At 39.9% G+C, this 24,714-nt stretch overlaps 3 protein-coding genes across 5 annotated transcripts; 2 read left to right on the top strand and 1 right to left on the bottom strand.

The window, feature by feature from the left end:
• Positions 1 to 212: 212 nt before the first annotated feature.
• On the top strand, positions 213 to 5,749 carry map6b (microtubule-associated protein 6b). Of its 2 annotated transcripts, XM_057351137.1 has the most exons (4): positions 213 to 1,437; positions 2,389 to 2,605; positions 3,427 to 3,466; positions 4,402 to 4,514. In XM_057351137.1, exons 1-3 carry the CDS (start codon positions 707 to 709, stop codon positions 3,460 to 3,462), a joined length of 984 nt encoding a protein of 327 aa, XP_057207120.1. In that variant the 5' UTR covers positions 213 to 706; the 3' UTR covers positions 3,463 to 3,466; positions 4,402 to 4,514. The 2 variants fall into 2 exon arrangements, with proteins under 2 accessions (XP_057207120.1, XP_057207119.1); XM_057351136.1 differs by lacking the exon at positions 3,427 to 3,466 and having other exon boundaries at positions 235 to 1,437; positions 4,402 to 5,749.
• An 833-nt stretch (positions 5,750 to 6,582) lies between these two features.
• zgc:112083 (uncharacterized protein LOC550461 homolog) lies at positions 6,583 to 10,501 on the top strand. The gene is made up of 10 exons (XM_057351666.1): positions 6,583 to 6,818; positions 7,027 to 7,183; positions 7,330 to 7,556; positions 7,648 to 7,759; positions 7,857 to 8,009; positions 8,091 to 8,165; positions 8,270 to 8,390; positions 8,475 to 8,613; positions 9,851 to 9,975; positions 10,078 to 10,501. Exons 2-10 carry the CDS (start codon positions 7,033 to 7,035, stop codon positions 10,484 to 10,486), a joined length of 1,512 nt encoding a protein of 503 aa, XP_057207649.1. The 5' UTR covers positions 6,583 to 6,818; positions 7,027 to 7,032; the 3' UTR covers positions 10,487 to 10,501.
• A 623-nt stretch (positions 10,502 to 11,124) lies between these two features.
• On the bottom strand, positions 11,125 to 24,166 carry auts2b (activator of transcription and developmental regulator AUTS2 b). 2 transcript variants are annotated; one of them, XM_057351664.1, is made up of 14 exons: positions 23,437 to 24,166; positions 22,768 to 22,805; positions 15,194 to 15,519; positions 14,846 to 15,060; positions 14,687 to 14,731; positions 14,173 to 14,268; positions 13,773 to 13,844; positions 13,597 to 13,626; positions 13,429 to 13,500; positions 13,209 to 13,344; positions 12,881 to 12,964; positions 12,700 to 12,783; positions 12,420 to 12,609; positions 11,125 to 12,250 (listed from the first exon to the last, which is right to left on the bottom strand). In XM_057351664.1, exons 3-14 carry the CDS (start codon positions 15,288 to 15,290, stop codon positions 11,125 to 11,127), a joined length of 2,247 nt encoding a protein of 748 aa, XP_057207647.1. In that variant the 5' UTR covers positions 15,291 to 15,519; positions 22,768 to 22,805; positions 23,437 to 24,166. The 2 variants fall into 2 exon arrangements, with proteins under 2 accessions (XP_057207647.1, XP_057207648.1); XM_057351665.1 differs by lacking the exons at positions 22,768 to 22,805; positions 23,437 to 24,166 and adding an exon at positions 18,345 to 18,639.
• Positions 24,167 to 24,714: the final 548 nt, after the last annotated feature.

The raw sequence follows: 24,714 nt of genomic DNA on the forward strand, positions 1-24,714 counted from the left end.
ACATTTTTGTAGCCATCGCACATTCAAAATGAACAATCTAGAAAAACAAATGTTCATCACTGCTTTCAACATCTCTATAGCTGCTGTTTTGCTATTCAACAGTGTCAAACACACCCATTACGCTTATGCAAATATTTCTGTAATCTGTGGAAAACGCATAGAGGTCCTGTGCATCAGCCTGTAATTTTCACGAGTTTATTTATCATTTTCTTTTTAGTAAGAATAACGCAAACCGAGAAAGTAGGAGGGGGTTGTAAGACACTGGGGAGATGTGTGCCAGCGTTTAAACGGTTAAATAAGTGGCGTCTCCGTCTCCACCCGCTGCTGCCCATGCACACGCTGACGGCTGCAGGTGATAGTTCGCTCCGCAGACCCCGAGGATCCACGAGAGACGGGCGGTGTCTTTTTCATACAGCTGTTAATGAACTCATTTGAACTGTCTTTTTTTCTAAAAAAAAAAAAAATCTTGAACCTGCCTTTCCACCGAGAATCATTAAACTGATCTTACTTTTTTTGCTGCTGAGCGCGGTGCGCAAGCGCGTGCCTAAAGATTCAGGGGATTTTAAACGTTGGGAAGGACTTCTCGCATCGTGCGCACCAGAAGGTACATGTAAAGAATACATCGTCAAATAAGGTCAGATTAATTTCATTGTATTTCTGATTCGTTTCTCTTAAGAATCAAGCACTTGCCTCGTTGTTATCGATCATGGCATGGCCCTGTTTAACCAGGGCTTGCTGCATCAATCGCTTCTGGAGTGATCTGGACAAAGGTGACATTGCGGTGCCTTTGGTTTTCACTAAATATTCAGATGTGGCCGATGTGCAACATCTGCACCCGCAACCCAAACCACTCATTTCACAGAAGCCTCCGGTCACCACAGAAAGCCAGCCCGTCCATAGCGCTCATCCAGAGGCGTCGGCCAAAGCCATCCACGCCGCCTCTGATGCCGCAGGACCATCATCATCATCTCACGATGGCTCGAGCGCTTCCGTGATGCGCGAGGATTTCAAAGCATGGAGCGTGCGTCCCGAGAGAAGCTGTAAGCCTAGGAACGAGTACCAACCATCCAAGGCCCCTTTCAACAATGTGACTCAGTATCAGAAAGATTATAAACCGTGGCCCATTCCGAAGAGGGGAGACCACCCGTGGATTGCCAAACCCACCCCTGCGTCCTGTAAGGCTGAGAGTAAATTCTCCAAACAGGAGCAAGCCACTTCTGAGGTTGAAACCGGCGTGGAGAAATGCGAGATCGAGGAGAAGATGCAGGAAAAAGAGAGCAAAGAAAAAAGAAAGAAGCCTGATAAAAAAGAGAATATCTCAGATGTTATTAAAAGGGATAGGCCTACAGATGTTGCAGTGGAGGGGAAAAAGAGGTCAACGGCAGATGCTCTGAACAGGCAGATTAAACAAGAGGTCACTTCTGGAAGCTCATACAGGTAAACGTGTTCTGTTTTTTTATTTATTTAGCGTCAAATACTCGCTCAAAAATGCCTGTGACTGAAAATACATCAATGATTTATTTAATAACAATTGAAATGTGTCACAGGCCCATCATTCAGCTGCTTCACAATTATAGGATTTTCTGATTGGCACATGGCTATAAGTACCATTTCCCCATTATAATGTCTCAAATGTTGACACTGATAATAAATTACAACGATCTACTCCCTAATTGTGCATATAATTATGGGCTACCATTCATTCTGTACAACTTTCATCAGAACTACACATAAGATTATTTTCTATAAACGTTGTCGTTTTTGTGCATCCAGATATCACAGTCAGTGACAAGTAAATGATGGTTGAAGTTTTAAAAAATGACTTTTTATGTACAATATGTGAATTCATTCAGTCTATTTTTATTTATAGAAAATAAAGAGCATCTTATACAAATCTGATATCAATGTAGCCAAATGTAACACTAATGTGATCAATGAAACATATATAGGTCCATGTTTCAATTCAATCCAGTCTCAGAAAAACATAATTGCGCCAATTTAAAAAGTAATACATTTATTTATTATTTCATATGTCTTTGGTTCAACACCCTGAAAAATGTTGAGTCATACTTCAGTTTTTAGGTCATTCTGCATGTAGCTGTAATATAACAGATGCACTTTAATGTCCTGATTTGTTTATCTTGTTTACTTCACAATGCTTTTGTTTTGGTTAAGTAATGATGTGTATTTATTATTGACTGTAATCTCTCTAAACATGTCAGAGCTTTATACTGTATGTAAGTCTTCTCGTCTCAGGCATATATTGCAAAACAGTTGTCAATTTTCAATTCTTGCAGTATTGAATTTCAGAACACGTGACTTCTCCATGTGTAATGCCAGACGCCCAATATTTAATACGTTTACAAAATTATTGATTTATTTCCGCAGGACGGAGTTCAAAGCTTACACAGATGTCAAACCAGTGAAACCGATCAAAGCAAAATCTCAGTATAAACTCCTAGTAGAGGGGAAAACCAACCTGGAGACCAGTTACAGCGCCACCTTTAAAGGAGAGCAGGTCAAGCCTCAGACCACAGACAACAAGGTGATGGAACGCCGCCGGATACGAAGCCTGTACAGCGAACCGAGCAAAGAATCTAGCAAGGTATGTTTACTTAGGTCATTGGGAGTGATCATAGAATCTGTGAGATTGATGACCAAAATCAAAATTATAATCAAAAATGAAATGCAGTGTATAACGCAGAAATATTCATTTTGAAATGCTTTATTAATATGAGGCTTAACAGGAGAGCAAGTCCTCAAACGCTTGTCGATTCTGAGAATATTTCACAAAAATGTAGTCATTACATACTTACTCTCATGATCCGTATGTGTTTATTTAAAGGATCTTCACAGTCTATCCAGTCAATGACAGTACATTGTGAACACGGGCTATTAAACTCCAAAAAGGACTAAAAAGCACTATGTGACAAGTCCAGACTACGTTTTAAGTCTCTTAAACAATATAGTGGGTCCTTGTGAGAAACAGATTGAAATCTATGTTGTTATTCAATGATAATCTTCACCTCTGCTTTTACTCCCAGATTAAACGTGAGGCCTGCGTGACGTATGGCATGGGTTGTGTGTCAATAACCTAATGGTTCAGTCGATGGACAAACATAATTGTGTTCTCGTGTGTCGTGTAACCAAACATGATGTCGAATCCACTTCATGTTTGATCGCTAAAAGTAAAGGTGAAGATTGTCAATTTTGGTCTGTACGTCACACAAAACAGCCTGTGGTCACTGGAACTGTTGTTGTACAGGAAGTATGTAAATATTATTTAAAAAAAAACATTTAAATCAATGTGAGAGTGAATGAATAATGACTTTTGGGGTGAATTATACCTTTAGATGTGAAATCAAATGCTTCGAAACGAGGAAAGTTTAATAGTGTGTATGTGCATGTTATGTCTTACTCTCATAGGACTGTTCAGAGAGTGACAGCCGCTCTGTTCTGTAGTCAGGTGTGTTTGGAAAGCATGGAACTAAAGTTATCCACCATACAATTGCACCATCACAAAATCCTGGAGGGACCGTATCTAATGAAATCCTCTTCACAATGAGGATTTGCTGAGCACTGTGCATTTTTCTGCATGAAACGATGTAGTATGCTCACTATCAAGAGGGGCCTTAATGTGCTTTTGTAACTGAATGCAACTAAGTTTATTGGCTTTTTATTTTCTGAAACATGGAGCAGAAGCGTTTGAGTGCCAAAAGATACTAATAGGGCTTATCTCCATTAGTATCAAAACTAACCTCTCATTGATCACTGAAACCATGCTTCCTATACTAGAAACTGGTAATAGACCCATGTGAACCAAGTTACAGCCAATTTATTGAGATTATTTTCTTCATAATGGGAGAATATATATTTAGAATGAAAGGTATGGATAAGATACACTCACACATTATATATGTTATACATATATACATTTTGATGACATTGAGCTTGCTTTAAAAGACTTGGCTTGGATACACACTATCACCAAAGTCTGCATCTGAGAATGCAGAACAAATCACTGTTTATTTGCAGTTGCATTTACTTTTATTTTATTCCACACGACCTAAGTATCACATCCTCACACAATGTGTCATGAAATACTAACTGCCACCATAACAATTGAAACATATGACTCACATTATTTTAAAAATAAAATCATTTTTTTATGTACAGTGTGCACTATAGAGTCACTGGCTGTGTTTGTAAATGACACATTTTTCAACTGTATTTGTTTTTGTCATATGGTGCTAAATTGGTACCGTAGAGGTATACAAAACATTACAAACTGCAAATAATATGAAAACAGGAATGGTTAAATATTTAATAGAGAATATGAAGTTGTTCGTTGTTCTGCAATTTGTAGTAATGCACCAAAATGTCTCTTTTTGTTCTCTGTAGGTGGAGAGGCATCACGTATCACTTTCCAAGCCAAAAAAGACAACAAGCCATAGCAAAACAGTGAAAAAAACAAAGGAAAAGCAAATCGCCGCAAATCCAGCAGCCAAGAAGAAAACCTCAGCGAGCAACCTGGAGCCAAAGCCAGAGGGAGGCGTCACCAAGAAAAGCAAAGAAATTATCAACAGACTAGCCGAAGGAAAAGATTAAGTGGACTTTTGTGTTGAGGGGAGGTGGGGAGGCTACAGTACAGGAACAGAGGACTCTCATCCCCTCGTTCATTACTCCTACGGCTCTGCCTTCTGTGTCTTTGCCTGCTTGCTGTAATGGATCAAGGAGTGTCTGCTTGATTTGTCATGACTGCGTGGCCACTGTCCAGTCTATTACGAATCTGTCTTTGCTTTTGCCCTGCGCCCTTCCATATACATCAATAGCTTTCTCCGTGGCAAAGATATTTTACTGAACCTTATTGCATGCTGCCTTCGAGAAAATGGCCACAAGCCTTATAAAAATACTGCTTTTGCTTTCTCTTGTATTGAAAGATATTTATTGTAAACATGAATGGTTCTTTCTTTCAATCACTCTCAAGAATGTAATGTGGACTGTAAGTATACAGAACACCCTAAATGCACCAATGGATCACATTCTAATATTTCACGTCACATTGTTGTATACCTCACATAAATCCACAGTGAAACACAAGAATGTCAGAACTTCCTAAACAAGTGCACAAGATGATCAAAGCATATTCTAGATTCTCTTCCAAGAATTTGTATAGACCAATCAAAACCATTCAAAGTCTTATTGTTAACTTAGTGTAGAGCATTACGCTTTTGAAACAGTTTAAAGCTCACCTTGCTCGGTTCATAATGCAACAATCAAATATCATGCTGTGTGATGAAAGAATTTGTTATTGTACACCTAAAACGGCCTGCTGCTTTCATATAGTGTTGAATCGGGAAGAATGCTGTTAACCACACAGCTGAGTTCCAGCTTTTGAGACTGTCCAGAGAAGCCCTGACAGACAGAAGCATGCCCAGTATTATCATCTGTACTGTTCGTCTATCATCATTCGATTCTTTCTTTGAAGTGCTGGCATGCTCCTGCCTGATGGGTGAGAGCCCTGTCAATTGAAACTCTACAGCCTTGTGGTTTCTTGCTCCTCCTGGGTTGTCCAAAACATGTGCTTCATGCACAGCATTCTAGGTGCTATCCTCAAGCTATGCTTTTCCATTATAAACAGTAGTGCCTGTATATTGAGCAACATGGGGCCGATGTCAAGTGGTTCAATTCTATGTGTGACGTGCTTGTGTTGTGAGCTTGCATTGAATGAAAATGATTAAAGTCATTAAAGCAACACGTTTGTTTTGTGGTTTGTTCGTTTGTGAAATTGTGAAAACGATGACTTGTGCTGGTGCTGCTGCTCTCAAATGTCAGAAAAAGAACATTGCAGGTACTCCTAGAAGAGACTCAGTCATCCTCACAAAATATCATCAATAATTCAAGTCATAAGCTTGGCACTAATTTCACCTACTGCATACGGTTTGGGCAAAAGAAACTATAAATAACAGTTGAAATCATTTTTCTTAGCACGTGAGAAGCATAAATAACCTACTCAGGTTAAATGTATATGGCATCACTGAACACGTCCAGTACATTTAAATGCAAGTCATTTCTGTAAAATAGCCACTCTTTATTATTGTGCTAAATTTGGATATTTTAAATATTCCGTTTTTACAAGTACCACAATCTTTTCTATTTTATTTTTTTAAACATCCTTTTTTCATAGTTTACTATTGTAAGGCTTTTACCATTCTTTCAGGTGTGTTTTTAGTCATTCATTTATTTTTAGTTAATTTGAAAAATAATTTCTATAGCACTTTTACAATTTTGCATTGTTGCAAAGCAGCTGTAGAACAAACTTTGTAGAACAGAAGGCAGAGACAGACAATGAGATAGAGAGGTTAAAAAATAATTAACATGAAAACCACGAAAAATAGATCAAATATGAAATAAATATGATGAATATTCGTAATCATATTTGTATAAATGATTGTCTGAAATGTATTCGGATTGTTTTTTTAACAAAACAAACTGACAAGGCTAGACGAACTAAGGCATGGGGACTTTTGTTTTGCCTTCGACACGGAACATACGTCATGACCTTCTCATCATCGTCTCAAACGAACACATTACCCGCGTTCGCGGCTCTCTTCCTATCCGGTCTACGGATACAAGTTATGTGTCGTTTAATTTAACCCCCTAAACGTTACGAACCGTCTCCCAAATGGCTTAATATACTTCGAGACTGTATGATTGACGTTATTCTCTCTCGGGCGCGCTTTTAAACCTCGATCATTTCATGACACCGTACTAGCAACTGATCTTCAAAACAGCTTACGTGACTCGATAACATCAGAGTAAGTGAACGCAAGGATTTTATAGCACCTTTGGTAAAGCGTGACGTCGTAGCGTCATGGATGTGCTTGATTGTGTGTTGTGCAGTAGCCCACCAGTAACGTTAACGTTACCCACCCTTGTTTACGTTTTGAGCTCCCTGTTTGCTACGAGACCGTAAAGCTTCAATACGTAAGATGGAATAACTTGGACATTATGTATCTTTACAAGGTTACAATGGCAAAAAGAAGAAATGTCTCTAAAACCGTGGTGACATGCGAGTGGGCGTCTTGCTCCTTTAAGAGTCAAAGCATGGAGGAGTTGAGTGATCATATGTCTTTACATCTGAAGGAACATCTTGGGGAAGGAGACGCCATGGAGGAGCTAGGTATGTCATTGACATGATGTCATGATGATGCATGCAATAGCTTGACAGAAACAGACATGACCGTTAAATTAGCTCTCAGATATTAGGTGTTGTGACATTGTGAATTTGAGTGTATTTATGAATATGGGTGTGTTTCTCTGTTGTAGAGGACTATCAGTGTCTGTGGAGAGGCTGTGAGTTTTTGGCTATGGGAAACCAGAGTGAGTTTGTCACTCATGCGCATTTCCACATCTTCCACAGCAAGCTGAAACACATTGGCACTCAGCTTCTTGAATCCCACCCCGAACTGCCTAGCTGCACTCAAGATCTCCATAGTAACAACCTAGTTCCTGAAGTCTCCGAGGGTTTTGTCTGTCAGTGGCAGCACTGCGACGTTAGTATGGGTGTTTTCATTTAGAAATGTTTCTTTTGTTATATCAATAAAGGGTATGTCATACATTTGTTTCATATTTTGCTTCTACCAGAGTTCATTTAATAGTCCGGAGTGGTTCTACCGTCACGTTGACATGCATGCACACTGCACCGAGCTTCAGCCTCTTCCTGATGGACAGCAGGCTCTGTTCTGCAGCTGGTCAGGTAGGCAAAACTATAATTACGTTGTCTCTTGTCGTCTAAAAGCTTTGCGCTGTTATGTTTCTAAGAAAGTTATTGTTTGTCTGTTTGTTTTTCGTAGGCTGTGATGCTTTTTTCAAGATAAAGTACCGTCTGCGTGAACATCTGCGCAGTCATACGCAAGAGCGCCTTGTTGCGTGTCCCACCTGTGGATGTATGTTCTCAAGCAATACCAAGTTCTTCGATCACATCCAGAGACAAGCTGAACCAGAAGGTCATGCAAATATATTTTGTATGATGTTTATGTCTATCTGCGCTTTCCAATACGTTTAACAATTCCAATTGATTTTTGCAGATTCGCTCACATGTGGACATTGTGACAAGGCGTTCGCCAACGAGAGGCTGTTGCGAGATCATGTCCGTCAGCATGGTGAGTTCGCTTGCAGATTTGTTTGTTTGTGCTTTGTGAAAGTGCGACAGTTTCAGAGAAACTGATGTTTTTATACAATTTTAAATGCAGCTTTTGTTTTGCAGTGAATCACATAAAATGTCCTCTGTGTGACATGACATGCACGTCTCTTTCCACCTTGAAGATCCACATCAAATTCCGGCATTGCGATGAGAGGCCTTTTCCATGTGACTTCTGTGAGAGCAGGTGACTGCCGAGAGCTTGCATGGTGTCCACGTACAATTAAAGTACTGAAGGCCCTGCTTATATTTAATCTCTGTTTCGACTTAGCTTCAAGAACCAGCATGATCTACGAAGACACATGGAAACCCACAACGAAGGTGCAGCGTATCATTGTACAGTGGTGGGCTGCGAGTATTCTTCACGTATGGCGCACACCATGAACCAGCACTACAAGCGAGTACATGAGGTCAGCCAGCAGGGGGTGCTAGAACCTCAGCTTTGAGTTTTAAATGCTTGATGTTCAATACATGTACATTTTGGGGCGGTTTCCCAGACAAGGATTTAGTTAAATTAGGATAATTAAGTTGTTTTAAAAAACATACTTTACAAAAAAATATTACTGTGTGTATCTTGAGACAAAACAATCACAGTGATATATTTTAAGATATGTCAGTGCAAGTTGTTTCCGATCAAGGCATCTCGCACATTTAAGTTAGTCTGAGACTAGGCTTAAACCCTGTCTGGGAAACCGCCCCTTAGTCATTTAGCAGACGCTTTTATCCAAAGCGACTTACAGATGAGTATCTGTAATGCAACAAATCTCCATTGACAGGATTTGAGTACAGTTATTATACACTATTATTTATTTAAAAAATAATTTGTAATCGTCACTCAACCAAAAAAATCACAGTTTAAGGAAAATACAGCCACGTAAAAAATTAAAAAGAGATCATTCTAAATTTTCATTTCCGATCAGCATTTCTAGATGTATTGTGGCCGTTAGAGTTCAGTGTTTGTTTAATTTGAACAGAATCAAACCTCAGGAGTGACAAAGTCATCCAACAGCAATGTGAAAGACTGACAGCATGACAAGACACATGAAAACTGATCAAAATCCAGGTTATCACATATATTTTTGAACTTTTCCTAAATGCATGTACAAGTATTACTGTTGTATTTCTTAAAAGTAAATACAAACTTGTTTTCTTTGCAGTATTTGAGGTCTGAAGAAATACAGAGCATCTTTTCTGTTATTTTGACCCGTTTCTCTAGTTTTCATTTTCTGCAAATAGAAACAATATTTTAATTTGACATTTGGGAGAAATATTGTTAGTTCACAGAATGAAACAAAAATGATCATTTGACCTATATACCTATAAATAGTAAACTCAGAAAAACTGAAAATAGTCTTTAAATGGTCTCTTATTTTTTTCTACGGCTGTATTCATATAAATGCACACTGTTGAACGTAAAGCACATATAAACATATAGCTTACTGGCATCAAAACCAATGAAACCAGTAACATCTGAATGTAATGACGTAAAGAATGTCAAACTATTCTTTTTTTATACACACTTCTATATAACTGCAATAATAAGTTCAATTAAAACTTTTCACAATTTTGCATACAACCTAAAGAACAAGTTAAATGATCTGTTTTGTCAACTCATTCCACTAATAATTCGGCAACTTTCTGCATCAGGATAACATGGTTCCAAGGTACAAGTGTCACCTTTGCGACAAGACGTTCTCTTGGTGTTACACACTTACCCTCCATCTCCGAAAGAATCATCAACTGAAATGGCCATCTGGACACTCCCGTTTCAGGCAAGTTAAAAAACACAGATTAACACAGACCTTCAACTGTAATTCATATGGTTACCCATTTTCATCCATGTAGTAATTTCCACAATTTCCTGTTCTAAACAGGTATAAGAAGGATGAGGACGGGTACCTGCGGCTCAACATGGTGCGCTATGAGACTGTGGAGGTCACGGAAGAGTTAATAAAGAACATGGCTGTTAAACAAACCCCTCGCAAAATCTCCAATTCAACCCAAGGTCACTCCAAGGAGCCCGCGCTGCATCCCGACAGCGGAGAGAGCACTCCTCGACACTCTTCCTCACCTTCATCTCCCTCCTCATCCTCATCCACTTCAGAGCTCATGGAGGGGGCCGACAGCAGCGCATTGAAAGAGGATGAAACGTCTGTGTATTGTGTGTTGAGCACTGTGACTGATGTGAATGGAGAACCAGAGGAAGCGGAGTCTGGCGGGCCGTCAGGGGCTGTTATAGCTCTTGCTGCGGTGGCTAGAGGTCTGGGAATGGACGTTGTGTAATATCTCATGCAGTTTTACTGGATGGGCAACATGTTTTAACACTTTTTGTGGGAGGGATGTCAGGAAAAAGAGCCTGTTTTATTAGATCAGTGTTGTTTTAACACGCACAGTTCAATTGATGATGTTCATCTGCTGTTTGGCATTTTTTAGCTTTTTAATCTCAGGTTTTATTTTTAGTAATATATTGTTGCCTGGAATCTTCATATAGCACTCTGGTTACGTTCTAAAAAATGTTCATTCATTTTTACCCTTGATGGGTATCATTCATTCATTTGACCCTTGACCCATTATACCCATGTTTTGGCTTTTGTATTTTTTTATGAAATGATCAGGACCAATAGGGTAAGTATTTGATAGAGTATAAACAACAAATCTAGTTTATTACTATCTATATTTGACATTGAATTGCACTGTATTAGTGTACCATTACAAGCAGTCGCCTTGCTGTGGTTGTATAGTTTAAACCTAAAACATCAACGTGAAATAAATAAACCCATTTTTTCCTCAGAATTCATTTTATTCTTTGACCAAAAACAAAAGCATCATTTCATGACCACTGTACATAATAATAACTACACTTTGTTTAACATGAAGTGCTTGTTATAGGTAGATTCTCACAGTCCTCCACACAGTCGAGCTCACCGAGCCTCAGCGTCTCTGTGCGGGAAACCAGGCCTGTCTGTAAGAGGGGTCATTCGTCTCGGTGACCCTGACCGTACAGCCAGCATTGGGAAAAGTGGGTGTGGTGGGGCATGTAGATAAGCAGCGGGTAGAGTCCTGTAATGTGGGCCGTGCGGGATCCCGGGGCTCGGGTAGGGTGACGCAAGGAACCCTGGTGGAGCCAGGTGGGGGTCCAGTGCCATTTGGTGCATGGCCAGCAGGCGACTCCTCTCGCTGTCCTCACGCAGGAGAGCCAGGCGCTGCCGCTCCTCCTGTTGACTCCTGTGCTCCAATGCTATGGATTGTAAAAACGTCTCCCTCGGGTAAGCAGGGTGACCCATCATGGCGCGCTGCAGTGGGTCGGTTCTCATCAAGAGTTCTTTTCCCAAAGAGTCTCTTCGAGGGAGATCTAATCCCCTATACATGTTCCTCATGGATTCCCAATGTTGCGGGGAGTAAGGCAGCCTCTCGGCTCCTGGTAATGGACCCATTCCCAGGAAGGGTGAGAGCAGACGAGCCCTGTCAATACTGGGATGTCTGTCGATACTGGGATGTCTGTCGAGGCTGGGATGTCCACCTGGGATTCCCATTGGCATAGGAAGAGCAGAGAGAGGTGAAGGGTTTATACCAGGTGTTCTGGGACCCTGCCATGGTTTCTCCACACTCTTCTGATGTATAACATCTGACTCCTGGTCATCTCTCTTTTCCTCCTTGATCCTCACCTTGCTGCACTTTTCATACTCGATTCTGACCTTCTTCTCAGGGGGCTCCCAGGGTTGGACGTCATTGTTCGGCCTCTTTAGATCATCTTTATGCAGCTTCGGTGATGAGCTTTCCTTTGCTGTTGGCTTCTCTTCATCAGGTTGCTGCTCAGATTTTACATCCTTCTCTCTTCTGTCACTTTGGATCTCTGTGTTTCTCTGATCCTTGGGTTCTCGCGTCTGTTGCGGAAGCTCTTGCGTTTGCGTTTTCTCTCTCAGCCGTTCGTCGTCTTTTGGGTGATCTGGAGAGGAAGCTTTAAGCATCTCTGTTGATTGTTTGTTATCCAACGTGCTGTGTATGATGGGGGATGAATTTCTCCCATTTGATTTTGCTTTTGTCTCCCTGTAATGTGATTGAAATAAAAGATACTGTATATTATAGAATGTATGGTATATATCCCTTCATTATTTTTATCTGTCAACTGATTTATTCTTTTAAAAACCTTCATTGGAAGTTTGGAAAGATGTATTTGGGTTCAGGTGGTATTTGTGGCTAGTACTGAATAACTTACACAAACCGTTCCTGATCATCTTTGACCAGAGAGTCCTTCTTATTAGTAGTTCGGTCCAAACTGGATGAAACCCTTTCTGGTTCAGAAGACCTCGGACGCAGAGGGGGTGTCGGGAATGAAGATGGAGTTTGCTGCAGTCGGTTCCAGGGCTCCTGTGGCCCACCAGCAGTGGCGTGGGATGCATTCGGTGCTATGAAGGACAAAGAGGAAAGATTAGCAATGCATAATAACCTTATGGCTGCAAAGATGTTTATTAAAAAACATGTATGCATGTTCTTACTAAGCGTTGGGTTTCCTAGTCCTCCAAAAGCAGACACGCCTAGTGCAGTTAGACCTCCAAAGGGGGGTGGCTTGTTAAGAGGCTCTACAGAACAACAGAGAGCACATTGGTTTCTATTCTAAGCAGTAATAGTGATGTATATATATATATAATATGTTCTGCCTGGTAAAGGTAGCCTTACCGGGATGGGGGACGAGACTGTGGAGATTACTTGGGCCATGTGGTAAGGGTGGTCCGTAGGGGGAAACTGAAGGATGTGTGGGACCTAACAAGAGAGCAGTGAGTGATTCATTAATGTAGTCAAGCATTCTTTGTCCTGGAACAATAATCCTGCCAAACAAACATACAGTATGCCACTCCGTACATAAACTACTGCTAAAAATAGTGTGTTGATTAGAGTATTCTCCCAGCACTGAGCCTGTAATGTGATTGGTTAATAGGGATATTGTTCCAGGTCCAACAAAAGACGGTGATCCACAAACACAACTTGGCTAAAGCTTTCTTTTTACCTGCATTAGAGAGGATGGTAGCAGGGCGAGGTAAATCACGCGGCTGCAGTCCCATGAAGCTCGAAGCAAGTGATCGATTCATAAACTCAGGTTTAAACCCAAAGTCTAGCTTATGTGGCTCAATTTGCATTTGCTTCTGTAATGAACAGAGTAAAAAGTTAATACAATACGTTGTACAAAATTACGTACACAAATTGTGACTGGTGTGATTTGAACTTACTTTCATTTTTTGCTGATGATGGTAAACCTGCCACGCAATGTGCACATGCATTGCACACCACTTCCCAGGTTTCTATGGAAACAAAAAACCAGGGTAATTAAATAACTGTCCCTGATTTAAGAGGTTGATTTAATACACGATTTAATAGACAGATGAGACTCTTTTTACCTTTGCTTTAGTACACATGGGATCCAAAAGCTATAAAATATATATTACAAGTATTACAAATTATTCTTGTATTTCCCAAATAAAAGACTGAAAACTACAGCAGTAAATATTTAATGAATTAATGTGGCTCAGTCTTATTAGAAAAGATGGGCAAGTGATAGGAAATGGAAACTTACTCTCGACTCTTTCTGTAAATGTTGGTGTGACATTGTTCCAGGTCTTGACGCCACATCTAGTGGGTTGGAAGCCTGCAAAAACAAATATTCATGAATATAATGTCTACATTAATTGAAATAAATATATAACTTTATTCTGAATTCATAAGTCGAAATGTACATTTGTGTTTATAAGATACTAAAAGGTACTATTAAGAATACCATGGTACTATGTACATGGCCAAAAAACACAGTAATACAGTAGTAGTTTTTGTAAGTGTAGGATCTTTTCAAGAAGAAATAGAACCCCATACAATCTCTTTTCTTTGCGGGGGTCACCTATCAAAAATGTCAGAGCTTTTTGAGAACACTGTGCGATTTAAACAAAAGAGAAATGTAAGAGCCAGAGCGACAGGCAGACCTTGGGCTGAAAAGCTCCCTGGAGAGAGCTGAATGATCCAGCAGGTGGAACCACAGGAGGTATTCCAGTCATTACTGATGGATAGGACGGAACCAACTGGAGTCAAACAGCAGAAAAATGTCATTAATGTCTGTTTGTGCTAATTCAGGACACAAAGCAACAGAAGCATTAAAAAAATATAATAACCTCAAGTGTTTATCAAACTGCTCATAAACATACAAAGTAATAGTACTAATAGTAGTAATTCAGATTTAAAGGAATAGTTCAGAAATAAAAAAACTGTCATTATTTATGCACCCTCATGTTGTTCAAAACCTGTATATGACTCTTTATTCTGCGGAACACAAAAGAAGATATTTTGAGAAATGTCTTAGTGGTTTTGTGTCCATACAATGAAAGTAAATAGGACCCAGTGTTGTTTGGTTGTTTGGACATTCCTCAAAATATTTTTGACATGAGGGTGAGTAAATGATGAAAGAATATTTATATTTGGGTGAACTCTGTCTCAACTTACACCATGTCTATGAAAGGTGTCCACTTTTGCTGGGTATTTGTCGAACTGCAAAACAAGAAAAAAAACGAGAATTATTTATTTACAAGACCTATTGATGTAAATATTAATGTTCCAGCGTTAACAACACAGATTATGAATATATAGAAAGCAAATCCTCACTTGTCTAGCAGGGGTACGCACCAGTGGTGCAGCTGGACTGGGCATGACGGAGGGGTGGAAGGGTGTGAATGTGTGCTGATGCGTGTGTTGGTGTGTGTGCTGGTGTTGATGGAACTCAGTTCGCAGGCACGCCGGAGGAGCCAGTGCCCCCCCTCGATCAACCGTCTGTGAGGCCAGGAACCGAGAGTTTAACTCCTGTCGTAGTAGGTCGTGCTCTGGAAGTGGAGTACAACAGAGTGAATAACGACGCCATAGAAAGTATGCATAGCATAGCAAGTATTCCAAATGATGAAAATAGAGCAAAGCAAGAGACAAATATTAGTGATTATTGATATGGGGCTGTTTTACCTGTGTAAGGACCTGTAGGTGGCGCCCCAGGCACAGGCAGTGCACTTCTTGTCAAGTGGGCAGGTGGAGGAGGCAGGGCTGTTGTTGGGGCAAACATGTTGAGGTGTTCAGAGGAGGTGACAATTTAAATGCACCTCTCTTCTTTTGCTTGTGTCGATGCACCCAAAAGTGCACAAATGTTCTTACAAGTTGCTCTGGAAGGTGAAAGACTATTTCCTTAGGTCTTTCTTGAAGGAGATGGCTTGGTTCTAAATATCTCCTCCTTGCGGCATCGTGCCTGTCGCCTTCTGATCTCGCATCTGTGGTATAAGCAACATCAGCAAGATCTGAAAGTAAAAAAAAGGTGCGTCAACAAAACAGGTGACTGTAACTATGTGTTTATACACCTCTAAACACATAGTTATGATTATTATATTGCATTTCTGTCAATAGATCCTCCAAAAAATTACACACTGGACCTTTAAATACATTTCCATAACATACATGGATACATACAAACTAGGGGTGTCACAATATATTAATATATACAATATATTGTCAATAATCATGATACAGACAGTCCAACATTTGGTTCAGTTAAGTAAATGGCAATATTACCATGTATTATACCATATATTGTGTCATTTAGTTATATATTTATCTATTTCTCCTTGTTTATTTTACCACAGTAACCACTGCCAAATTGTATGTAAAGCTGCTTTGCAACAATGCAAAACTGTGAAAAGCGCTATATAAATAAAATAGAATTTAATTGATAAAAAATGATGATTATGAATATTGCATCAATACTACATATATTGTGAATAATTCAGCAACCGTCTGAAATTTTGCTTTAGAAGCCTTCACTCCCATTTTCTCTTCACTTTGAGTGCGATTCATTGACCAAAAAATTGAAAATTTTGATTAGTTAAATTAATTTGGATGAATTAAAATTTCAATAGATATCATGAAAATATCGCCATTGCGAATTCTGCTGCACACGATAACTGTGTAGCGAAAATCCGATATCATGACAGCCCTAATACAAATATTTTTAAAAATGTTAGTCGATCACTTAAAACACTACAATGTTCTGTGTGGTAGTCAAGGTGTTGCTATGGGGTTGTGCGGAGACTCCTCCCACAACCTTACCGGGAAAAAACATTATTTATACGATATTAATGAAATTTAATATGGTGATGATGTTAAACAGTGGCATGCCATGTTGCAGTCAAGGAGTCACGGCAAAGACAGCGGTGTAAAATGAGATACAGCCTCACTGAAAGATAAAAAGCGCAGGGTGTCTCTCTTTTAGCATCGTCCATTTAACACGCTTTTTGTCACGGCCGTACCGCAGGATGACGTTGATTTCACCGTGACATTTACGGGTCCCTCCCAGGGGGCCACTAACAGTGAATGCAAATGCGATGAAGGGGTAAAATCCCTTGGGGTTTCGCCCATCTATACAACCTGCAATTACCTCCTTTTAAACAGCACTCGGGCACATAAAGCAAAGCAGTAAATCTCCTTTGTGTCGAGCTGTCAATTTGGGCCTTTTCTCCAGTCCCTGCTGTATCTATAGTGAAAAAAAGTCTTTTGAGGGCTCCATAATGGATTGTTAGCTTCTCCGAGGGGTTTGCCGAACGCCAGGGGTCTGTGGGGGCGGGAACGCGGGGGGCAACTTATTCGCCTGAGCTGAGCTCACAAATCCCTTGTGATGACCCGGTTGCATTGAATTGTGCGACCAGGGGGTCATTTGACATAAGAGTAAATATCTTTGGAGAAAAGCAGGCATTTTCCAGTGGAAACTACATATAAATTGTTTAGAAGTCAAACAAAGTGTACGACAGTCTCCAGAATGCAACGGACAGAGCAACATATCAAGGCTAAATGAGACGAACGTGAAATGCCGTCTGGAATGATAAGTCTCCAGAGAAAGAGGAGTACAGAGAGTTCCCATAATGAGAGATACAGAGCACATGGCACGGCTCAATAGCTGGACCTGCTACAGTCTAATCATGTAAAGCTAAATAATAGGCGCAGCGAGTCTCTAATAGGCCTTTGGATCATAATGGCTTCGGCGTTTAAATCTAATTTGCATCCAGATTAATCAAAGCACAGCGTGTACCGATGCTCCCTTCCAAAAACCGAAACAATAACCAAACAAACAATTCAAATAAATCAAAACACAATTTCGCCTATTCAAACCCAAGCCCGTTCCCAGAACATTCTCTTTGCCTAAACTGCCTATTTTCAATTAGTGTCATGGCGCAGAAATGCTCTATTCTGATGCGAGGCTAAGCTTCTGTTTGGAGCTGTCAGGCCACTGGTAAATTTGTCTTCCTGTGTCAGTTGGCAGCTTCTCTCTCCAAGCCATTTTTGTCATTCATCAAGCCCATTACTGGCCTAACCCTTCCAGGCATGCAGAAACCAATCGTCTAATCCCTCCTTTCTCACAAAGACAAGATTAGCTAGAGGTTAAACACTCGTGTTCTTTAAATTTTGTCCTTGACAGGGTGCCAGGGGGAAAGCTCTTAATCTTGTGAAGGGAGCTGTTGGAGGGAGCTTTGTGTGTATGCTAGACAAGCGGGACTCGGGCGTAGCGCAGGTAAACCCTCGTAAAAACTCCCCGTAATCTTCCAATCACAGAGCGTTTGCTTGAGGTGAGCCCTCTGTGGTTACGGTCGGCGTCTAATAAATCATATGTCGAGGACGGTGTGTGTTGTTGCTGAAGCGCAGTTGGCGGATGACTGAGAGAACCAGTTGTTTTTGCAGGCCGGCAGGTTCCCACATGGTTTTAAGTTCAGTGTGAATGAAGTGCAGTCAGCGTACGGCGCTCAGCTGTTCAAAAGCACCTCTTTGACACACTCGACAAGCGTGTCCGAGAATATAACACCGCTACAGTTTGGTATCCGACATTTTTGGATGATCATGACAGTTTGCTGAAAACATCTGCGAAATCAGCTACGCTGAAAAGAACAGCAAAACCTCACTAGCCAAATCTGCTTAATACTGGTAACTGTCTGATGAAACTGACTTTTCACTGGTCAAGTTAGTTAAGAAGCTTGGTGGAGATCCAAAACACAACATGTGCTGGACATTACAGAATAAAAACTGTTCAGAAATACAAATATACACCAAAGCTTTGAAAAGAACTCAAAAAACCTCCTACCTCTCAAGAACCCTCATTTTTAACCGTAAACTGTCCACATCTTTAAAGAAGCCTTTTCAGTCATTCCACCAGGTTCAGAAAGTTCTCTGCGGTGCAGTCAGCAGGCGTTCAACAGCTCTTGAATAAGACACAGGGGAACAGTATCCTTCTGTATTCTCAAACTGCCCGTCTGTCTGCAGGATCACAGTCTGTGGTGTTGGGTATCACATAGACTAAGCGAACACTTCCCTTATTGCCTCACTGCTCTCTCTCTCTCTCTCTCTTCCAACTCTAGTTAATACATCAAAAGCAGGGTGGTGCACACATAGGATTTTCACCCTTACTGTGATTTACATCAAACATTAAAATAGTCAAGTATGTAGATATCGGCGTTTGAATGTAAATTTGAATTTATATGTCTTTCTTTTTTTAAAAGATACTACCAAATGATCTTTGCTTGCCATCTATATAATTGTATAGTTCTATAACCCTAATATACATCCCTAAGAAAACATCTGAGTTAAAGGGATAGTTCACCCAAAAATGAAAATCCTGTCATAATTTACTCACCTTCACATTGTTCCTGTATCATATTTGTTGTTCTGCTGAACACAAAAATACATATTTGGAGGAATGTTTGTAATCAATCGGTTTTGGGACACTATTGACTACTATAATAGGAAAACATCTACTGTGGTAGTAAATGGTGACCCAGAACTGTTTACTTTCCCACGTTCTTTAAAATATCTTCTTTTGTGTTATACATAGCATAGAAATGGAACAACTTGAGGGTGAGTGAATGCTTACAGAATTTAACTATCCCTTTAAAACTTAAATGAAGGGTAACTTGGATCTTTTGACCCATGGTGGAGCAACCTACTAGCAGTAAATTGTTCTTCAAGGATTACATTTATTTAATGTCTTTTCAGTAAACATATCCACACCCCGCATTTATCTTTAAAGCTTTAAAACTACATAGCTTTCAGAAATGTCCCGTTCCACTTTCAAAGCCTCATTTCATCCGACAAATACAGCATACAACAGAGACTTATTTAAGCAAGCCATATCATGTTATTATCAATGAATCCCTTCACAATAGACGATGTGAAAGCTCAGTTCATGATACAAGCTAAGGACGTCTAGGTTGCCGTGAGCGAAATGACTGTGTTCTCCCACAGCCGGCACAATAGCTCAGCATTGAGCCGTTTCATTATTCAGTGGTCAGGTTACACTCAGTGGGGGATTAGTAATGGGGATGTGTACAAAATGTCTGCTGATGCATTGTGGGATAGGCCGTACCTCCCGGGTTCAGAGAGACCGAGCGTCAGACCTGACTTTCTGTAGCTATAACAGATCTCGCTTAACCTGACTTCACAAATGATTAATAAGCCTTAGGCTTGACCTAAGTGTTAAAGCAGTGGTCAGTTAACACAGCTCTCGTGTTTATGTGTGTGTGTGAGTTGGGGGCAATGCGAGTTCCAAAGTTGGATAGTTGAAGTGTTTATTTGAGTTGTCATGAAAGCTCCAAACAGGCAGCTGTCTCGCTGATCTCTCAACAGCGCCAATCTCGGCTATACGTTCTCCCTCGATGCCTGGGCCAGGCCCGGCTCGGGTTACCACGGGAACAATGTGAACCCTGTTCTGGCTGCCTATCTCACAGAATTCGTTGTACTAACATGTATACCTGTGTCTGCAATGGACAGGGAATGAACGGATTATACAACGGTCTTGAATAGTCTCACTCCACTTTGAAGGCGGATACAGTAGCCTTGGTGTAAAATGCATTCTGGGTGATTTCAATCTCCTTTTTAAAGAGACAGCTCACCCAAAAATAAATATTCTGTCATCATTTACTCACCCTCTAGTTGTTCCAAATCTGTATAATTTCTTTGTTCTGAAGAACGCAGAGAAAGATATTTGAAAGAATGCTTGTAACCAAACCGTTCTTGGCCACCATTGACTACCGTAGTAGGAAATTTTACAATGGCAGTCAATGGTGCCCCAAAACGGTTTGCTTTCCTACATTCTTCAAAACATCTTCTTTTGTGTTGAACAGAACAAGGACCATTATAAAACAATTTTTCCTACTATGGAATGATCATTGCTTGTCCAAGATGATCTACCAGCTTAAACCAGCTCCTATGATCCTAGGTACCAGAAATGAAAAACCCTCCATCCTGGCCAGTTAGCACACCTCAGCCAAAACTGAAGGCTAAGCCAACGACAGATCCACAAATAGAGCTGCAGTTATTCCTGGCAGATTTACTTTACGGCGGTGAGTGAAGCTGTCAATTTCTGACAGCCGAGTGTCAGATAAACAGATGATGCAGATTCTCAGCATGCTTCCTCAAAATGACATGTAAGCATTATCAGCACACAACCATAACAACAGAAGGCTTAGCATAGTCAGCGTGTGACACACACATGCATTACAGTCTAACAACGCACACGTTCAGAGGCAAGTGATTCAAAATATGATGTGTGTCATTCGAGGAGATTATGTCTAATTAAAAACTTAATTCTCAGAAGAACAAAACAGATCCTGAAAGCTGTTTAATCCAAGCGTCCTTTAACTCAATTGTGTTAATGGTTTAATAGGCTTCACATAACATTCATCTGCTCACATCCTTTCTCTTAAAGGGATACTTCACCCAAAAATGAAAATTCTGTCATCATTTACTCACTTTCAAGTTGTTCCAAATCTGTATACATTTCTTTGTTCTGATGAACACAGAGAAAGATATTTGGAAGAATGCTTATAACCAGACTTATAACCCCCATTGACTACCATAGTAGGAAAAAATACAATAGTAGTCAAAAGTGCCTCAGAACTGTTTGCGGTCCTACATTCTTCAAAATATCTTCTTTTGTGTTCAACAGAACAAATAAATGATAAAGTAATTTTTCTATGGGAGGCAAAATCTGTCTGGTTACAAGCATTCTTCCGAATATCTTTCTGTTCAGCAGAACAAAGAAATTTATACAGATTATACAGAACTTGAAAGTGAGTAAATGATGCATTTTTTGTGAAGTATCCCTTAACAGTCATTCATGAAGATCTTTCAGCCATCATCTGTTTTATATATTATATTAAAACAGATATAATATTATTTCAAAAACAGCTCTACAAATAAATGCTTTAAATTCAGAGAAATCTAATCTAATTTGTTCTTACATTTTGAAAATAAATCCTTTACGTCTGCCTTTTTACTAGGCATAATATCTTATGTGATTTTATGTGTATCTACAGTATGTGCAAATAAATGTATCTTGTTTTAAGGATGTTTAGCTAGAGAAACAAATGTCTTCTTTGCAGAATATGACACACGTAAACTCTAACACATTATACAAAGCGGCAGCAGGCTGACCCGAAGTCACGACCCATCAGCTCAGCGAGTCCACAGCCAGTGCTGGTGGCCAGACCTTGGCCCCTGCTGACAAATGTGCTAGACAGAATAATGGAATGCACCCGGTCTTACTTCAAGACGTAAATTCCATTAACTATTGCTGGTGACTCTATAAAAGTAATCTGGTTAAGTTCTTAAGTGCCTCTGATTTGATTTTAGCACACTTAAGAGACAAAAACAGCTCGGAGCGAGTAGCGATGAGTGACATCGAGAAGACCGATAAAGGCTTTCATTAATGCCTTGTGACTTAAGCGTGCCAAGAAAAAAAACAGAGACTAAGTGAGTCCTGATACATAAATCAGCAAGGTTAAAGTGTTTTTTTTGGGGTGAGCTGGCTGCTGAGTGACCGACCCCCCTATCCAATTATGTTTAAAGATTACCAGCATGCTCTTGGCCTGAATACACCCGCCTCCTAACTTATCGAGATGCTAATTGGCTCTAAGAGCATTGTGTTTGTGCTTAATGCCATGTTGTTTATATCTTTCACTAGTCATCATATTTCAAGGCTTAAATGGTATGATACTGCAAGAATTCAAAGTTTCTTGCAAGTAATGAAATGTTACAAGACTGAAAATCTGGACTCGGATTCTCACATTGATGAACAGAATGTGTTGCCATCTCTACACAAATGCAACCTCCAGTTTTTATGTATCCCAGAAAATACGGAGTATAAATTATATATTTCAAAAAGATGTGAAAAACACATTTTAAATAATCTAAATGTATACCAAGTTTTGGGTTTAAACAAACATTTGTAAAACAGATCTCTAAAAATTTCCACCAGAGATTCTTTGCTCAAAATAGACTATTGAATATCATGAGGTGATACTGTCATTGGATAATTGGGTGTGTCTAATATCTATCAAATCTATCCAGAGGTGTCAGATAGAAACACTGCTTATGAATTCTCACCCATGGAGGCAAATGAACACATAGAATGTTGATTTATTAATGGGTATGCAGAGCTGCATAACCAATAATGAATTTAGTACTGGATTTGAATGTTAGGTGTGTACATTGTGAAGAGGTTTACATACCTTCATTTGGAGGGAATGAGTGTGTCTGTCAGGGCAACCTGCAACATTAACACAATTACAGTCAATAGAAATTATTTAGCAAACCTCTTTAATAATAATAATAATAATAATAATACATTACTGCTGTCAGGCACAAGAGGGCACTGTCTCACCACCTCAAAAAACACATTAACCAGATGTTTTCGGAGAAAACACGCGAAAAAATCCTTTATTCTGCTTTTTTGTAACAGAAAACACGACGCCAACGTCGACACAATGAAAACGAATGAAAATTAGCCACTTCGTATGGACACTTACTGAGAAATTTTTGTAAAGGCTATTTATTGATGTCTAGGCTAACTTATGTATTAACGTTAACGTTACCTGTCTCATACAGCAAGCATAACGTTAACTGAAGCAAAAACAAACTTATTACTTCGTTAGACTTTGCCTCGGGAATATTACAAATGGTTTTACATATGTATATATAGTAAAGTGTATAGCCTGCTGTGTTTTTGGCAGATTGTTTACCATTTCTATTACCATAGTCATCGTTTACTACAAATATCATCAAACAATGGTTTTTGTGGTGAAACTAAAATTGTGGTTACGATTTTACTACCAAAAAAGAAAAAAATATATGATTAGCTTGCTGTGTTCTGGCAAGGGTTAAGTTAGAGGATGACTTACCCAAAATGTCAATGAAACGATGAAGAGATGTTGACAACACTCCGGTCAATAAAAACGACTGTAATCCAAAAACAGAGAAACTACCACCAGAAGGCTCCCGGAAGTTTTAATAATCAGACTAGTTCCAGCATAAACGTGTTTTCCTTCTTTATAAACACGAAAACCTCACAAAATGAAGGGAAAACACGAACAGCTTTGATCTTGTGTAACGTTAACCTACACCTGTTTAAACCTTCGAAAGTCTAAATATGTAACGTATGAAGAAAAAGTCAATCCGAAGACAATCCTTTATCAAGAAAATGAATGTGTATCCAATAATATCCTCCAGGAAAGGTAACCGGCAAGCTTTGAGTTTCTTTCCCAGCGCAAATCCAATCGCGAAGCAGGTTTGCTTGGATTCACAGATCCGAGTGCCTCCTGCCCACAGCTCCGCGCAACGCTCCCTCAGTAGTGCACAGTGCATTCCTCGAGCCCTCCCTAAAAGGACACGCCCACTCGTGCGTCCCTCCTCATCTCCCTCAGGCCCAGCCTCCTCTCACCTCCACACATACATACAGACAGACAGATAGTCCAGGGCCCATGGCCATCCTCTTCATTACAGGCTGAGAATAACGAGTGCAGAATGCTGATGACCTCACACCGAAACGACACTTCACACTCATTGGGCCACAGCATCAGCTTTAATTAATGCTGTGCTGTGATGGTATGCCACCCGGATTCTTTGTGGGGTGAGAAAAAAAACAATGTGATTTAATGTGGTGCTCGCATTTGTATCTGCCATGGCTTATTATAAACGCTTCACATGAAGGTTAATGTCACAAACACTGTGTTGTAGAATTCTCTAGGGAGTCTGAAACCGAGCGTAAACTGTCCAGGGGCGTCATGCACCCTATGTTTGTTATATAAGGGAGAACCAGTGGCGATCTTGGCTAAAGAACTAATGTAGTTCTTTATATAAAATGTGTTAGTTTAGTGGTATCGTTTTCGTTTCGGAAATAAAGACAATTTTGAAATGAACGTGACAGCTAGTTTCTCTATGGAAAAAAACAGCTTTGACATTTTAATAACAACTCTTATGTGTTCTGTGTTTGGAGTGACGTGAGGGTGGGTAGATGATTACAGCAAATGATCTTCTGCAAAAGGTCGGGACAGATGTATGAATGAGATTTATGCAACAGTGTTAAACAACAAAGACGTTTTTTGCTACAGTCATCATGCATTATCAAGAGAAGCAAGTCATTTGTTTGGAAGTCGCATTCAAAACCACTTGGCTCGACC

This window comes from Triplophysa rosa, linkage group LG14, assembly GCF_024868665.1.
Source record: "Triplophysa rosa linkage group LG14, Trosa_1v2, whole genome shotgun sequence".
NCBI classification, from domain to species: Eukaryota; Metazoa; Chordata; class Actinopteri; order Cypriniformes; family Nemacheilidae; genus Triplophysa; species Triplophysa rosa.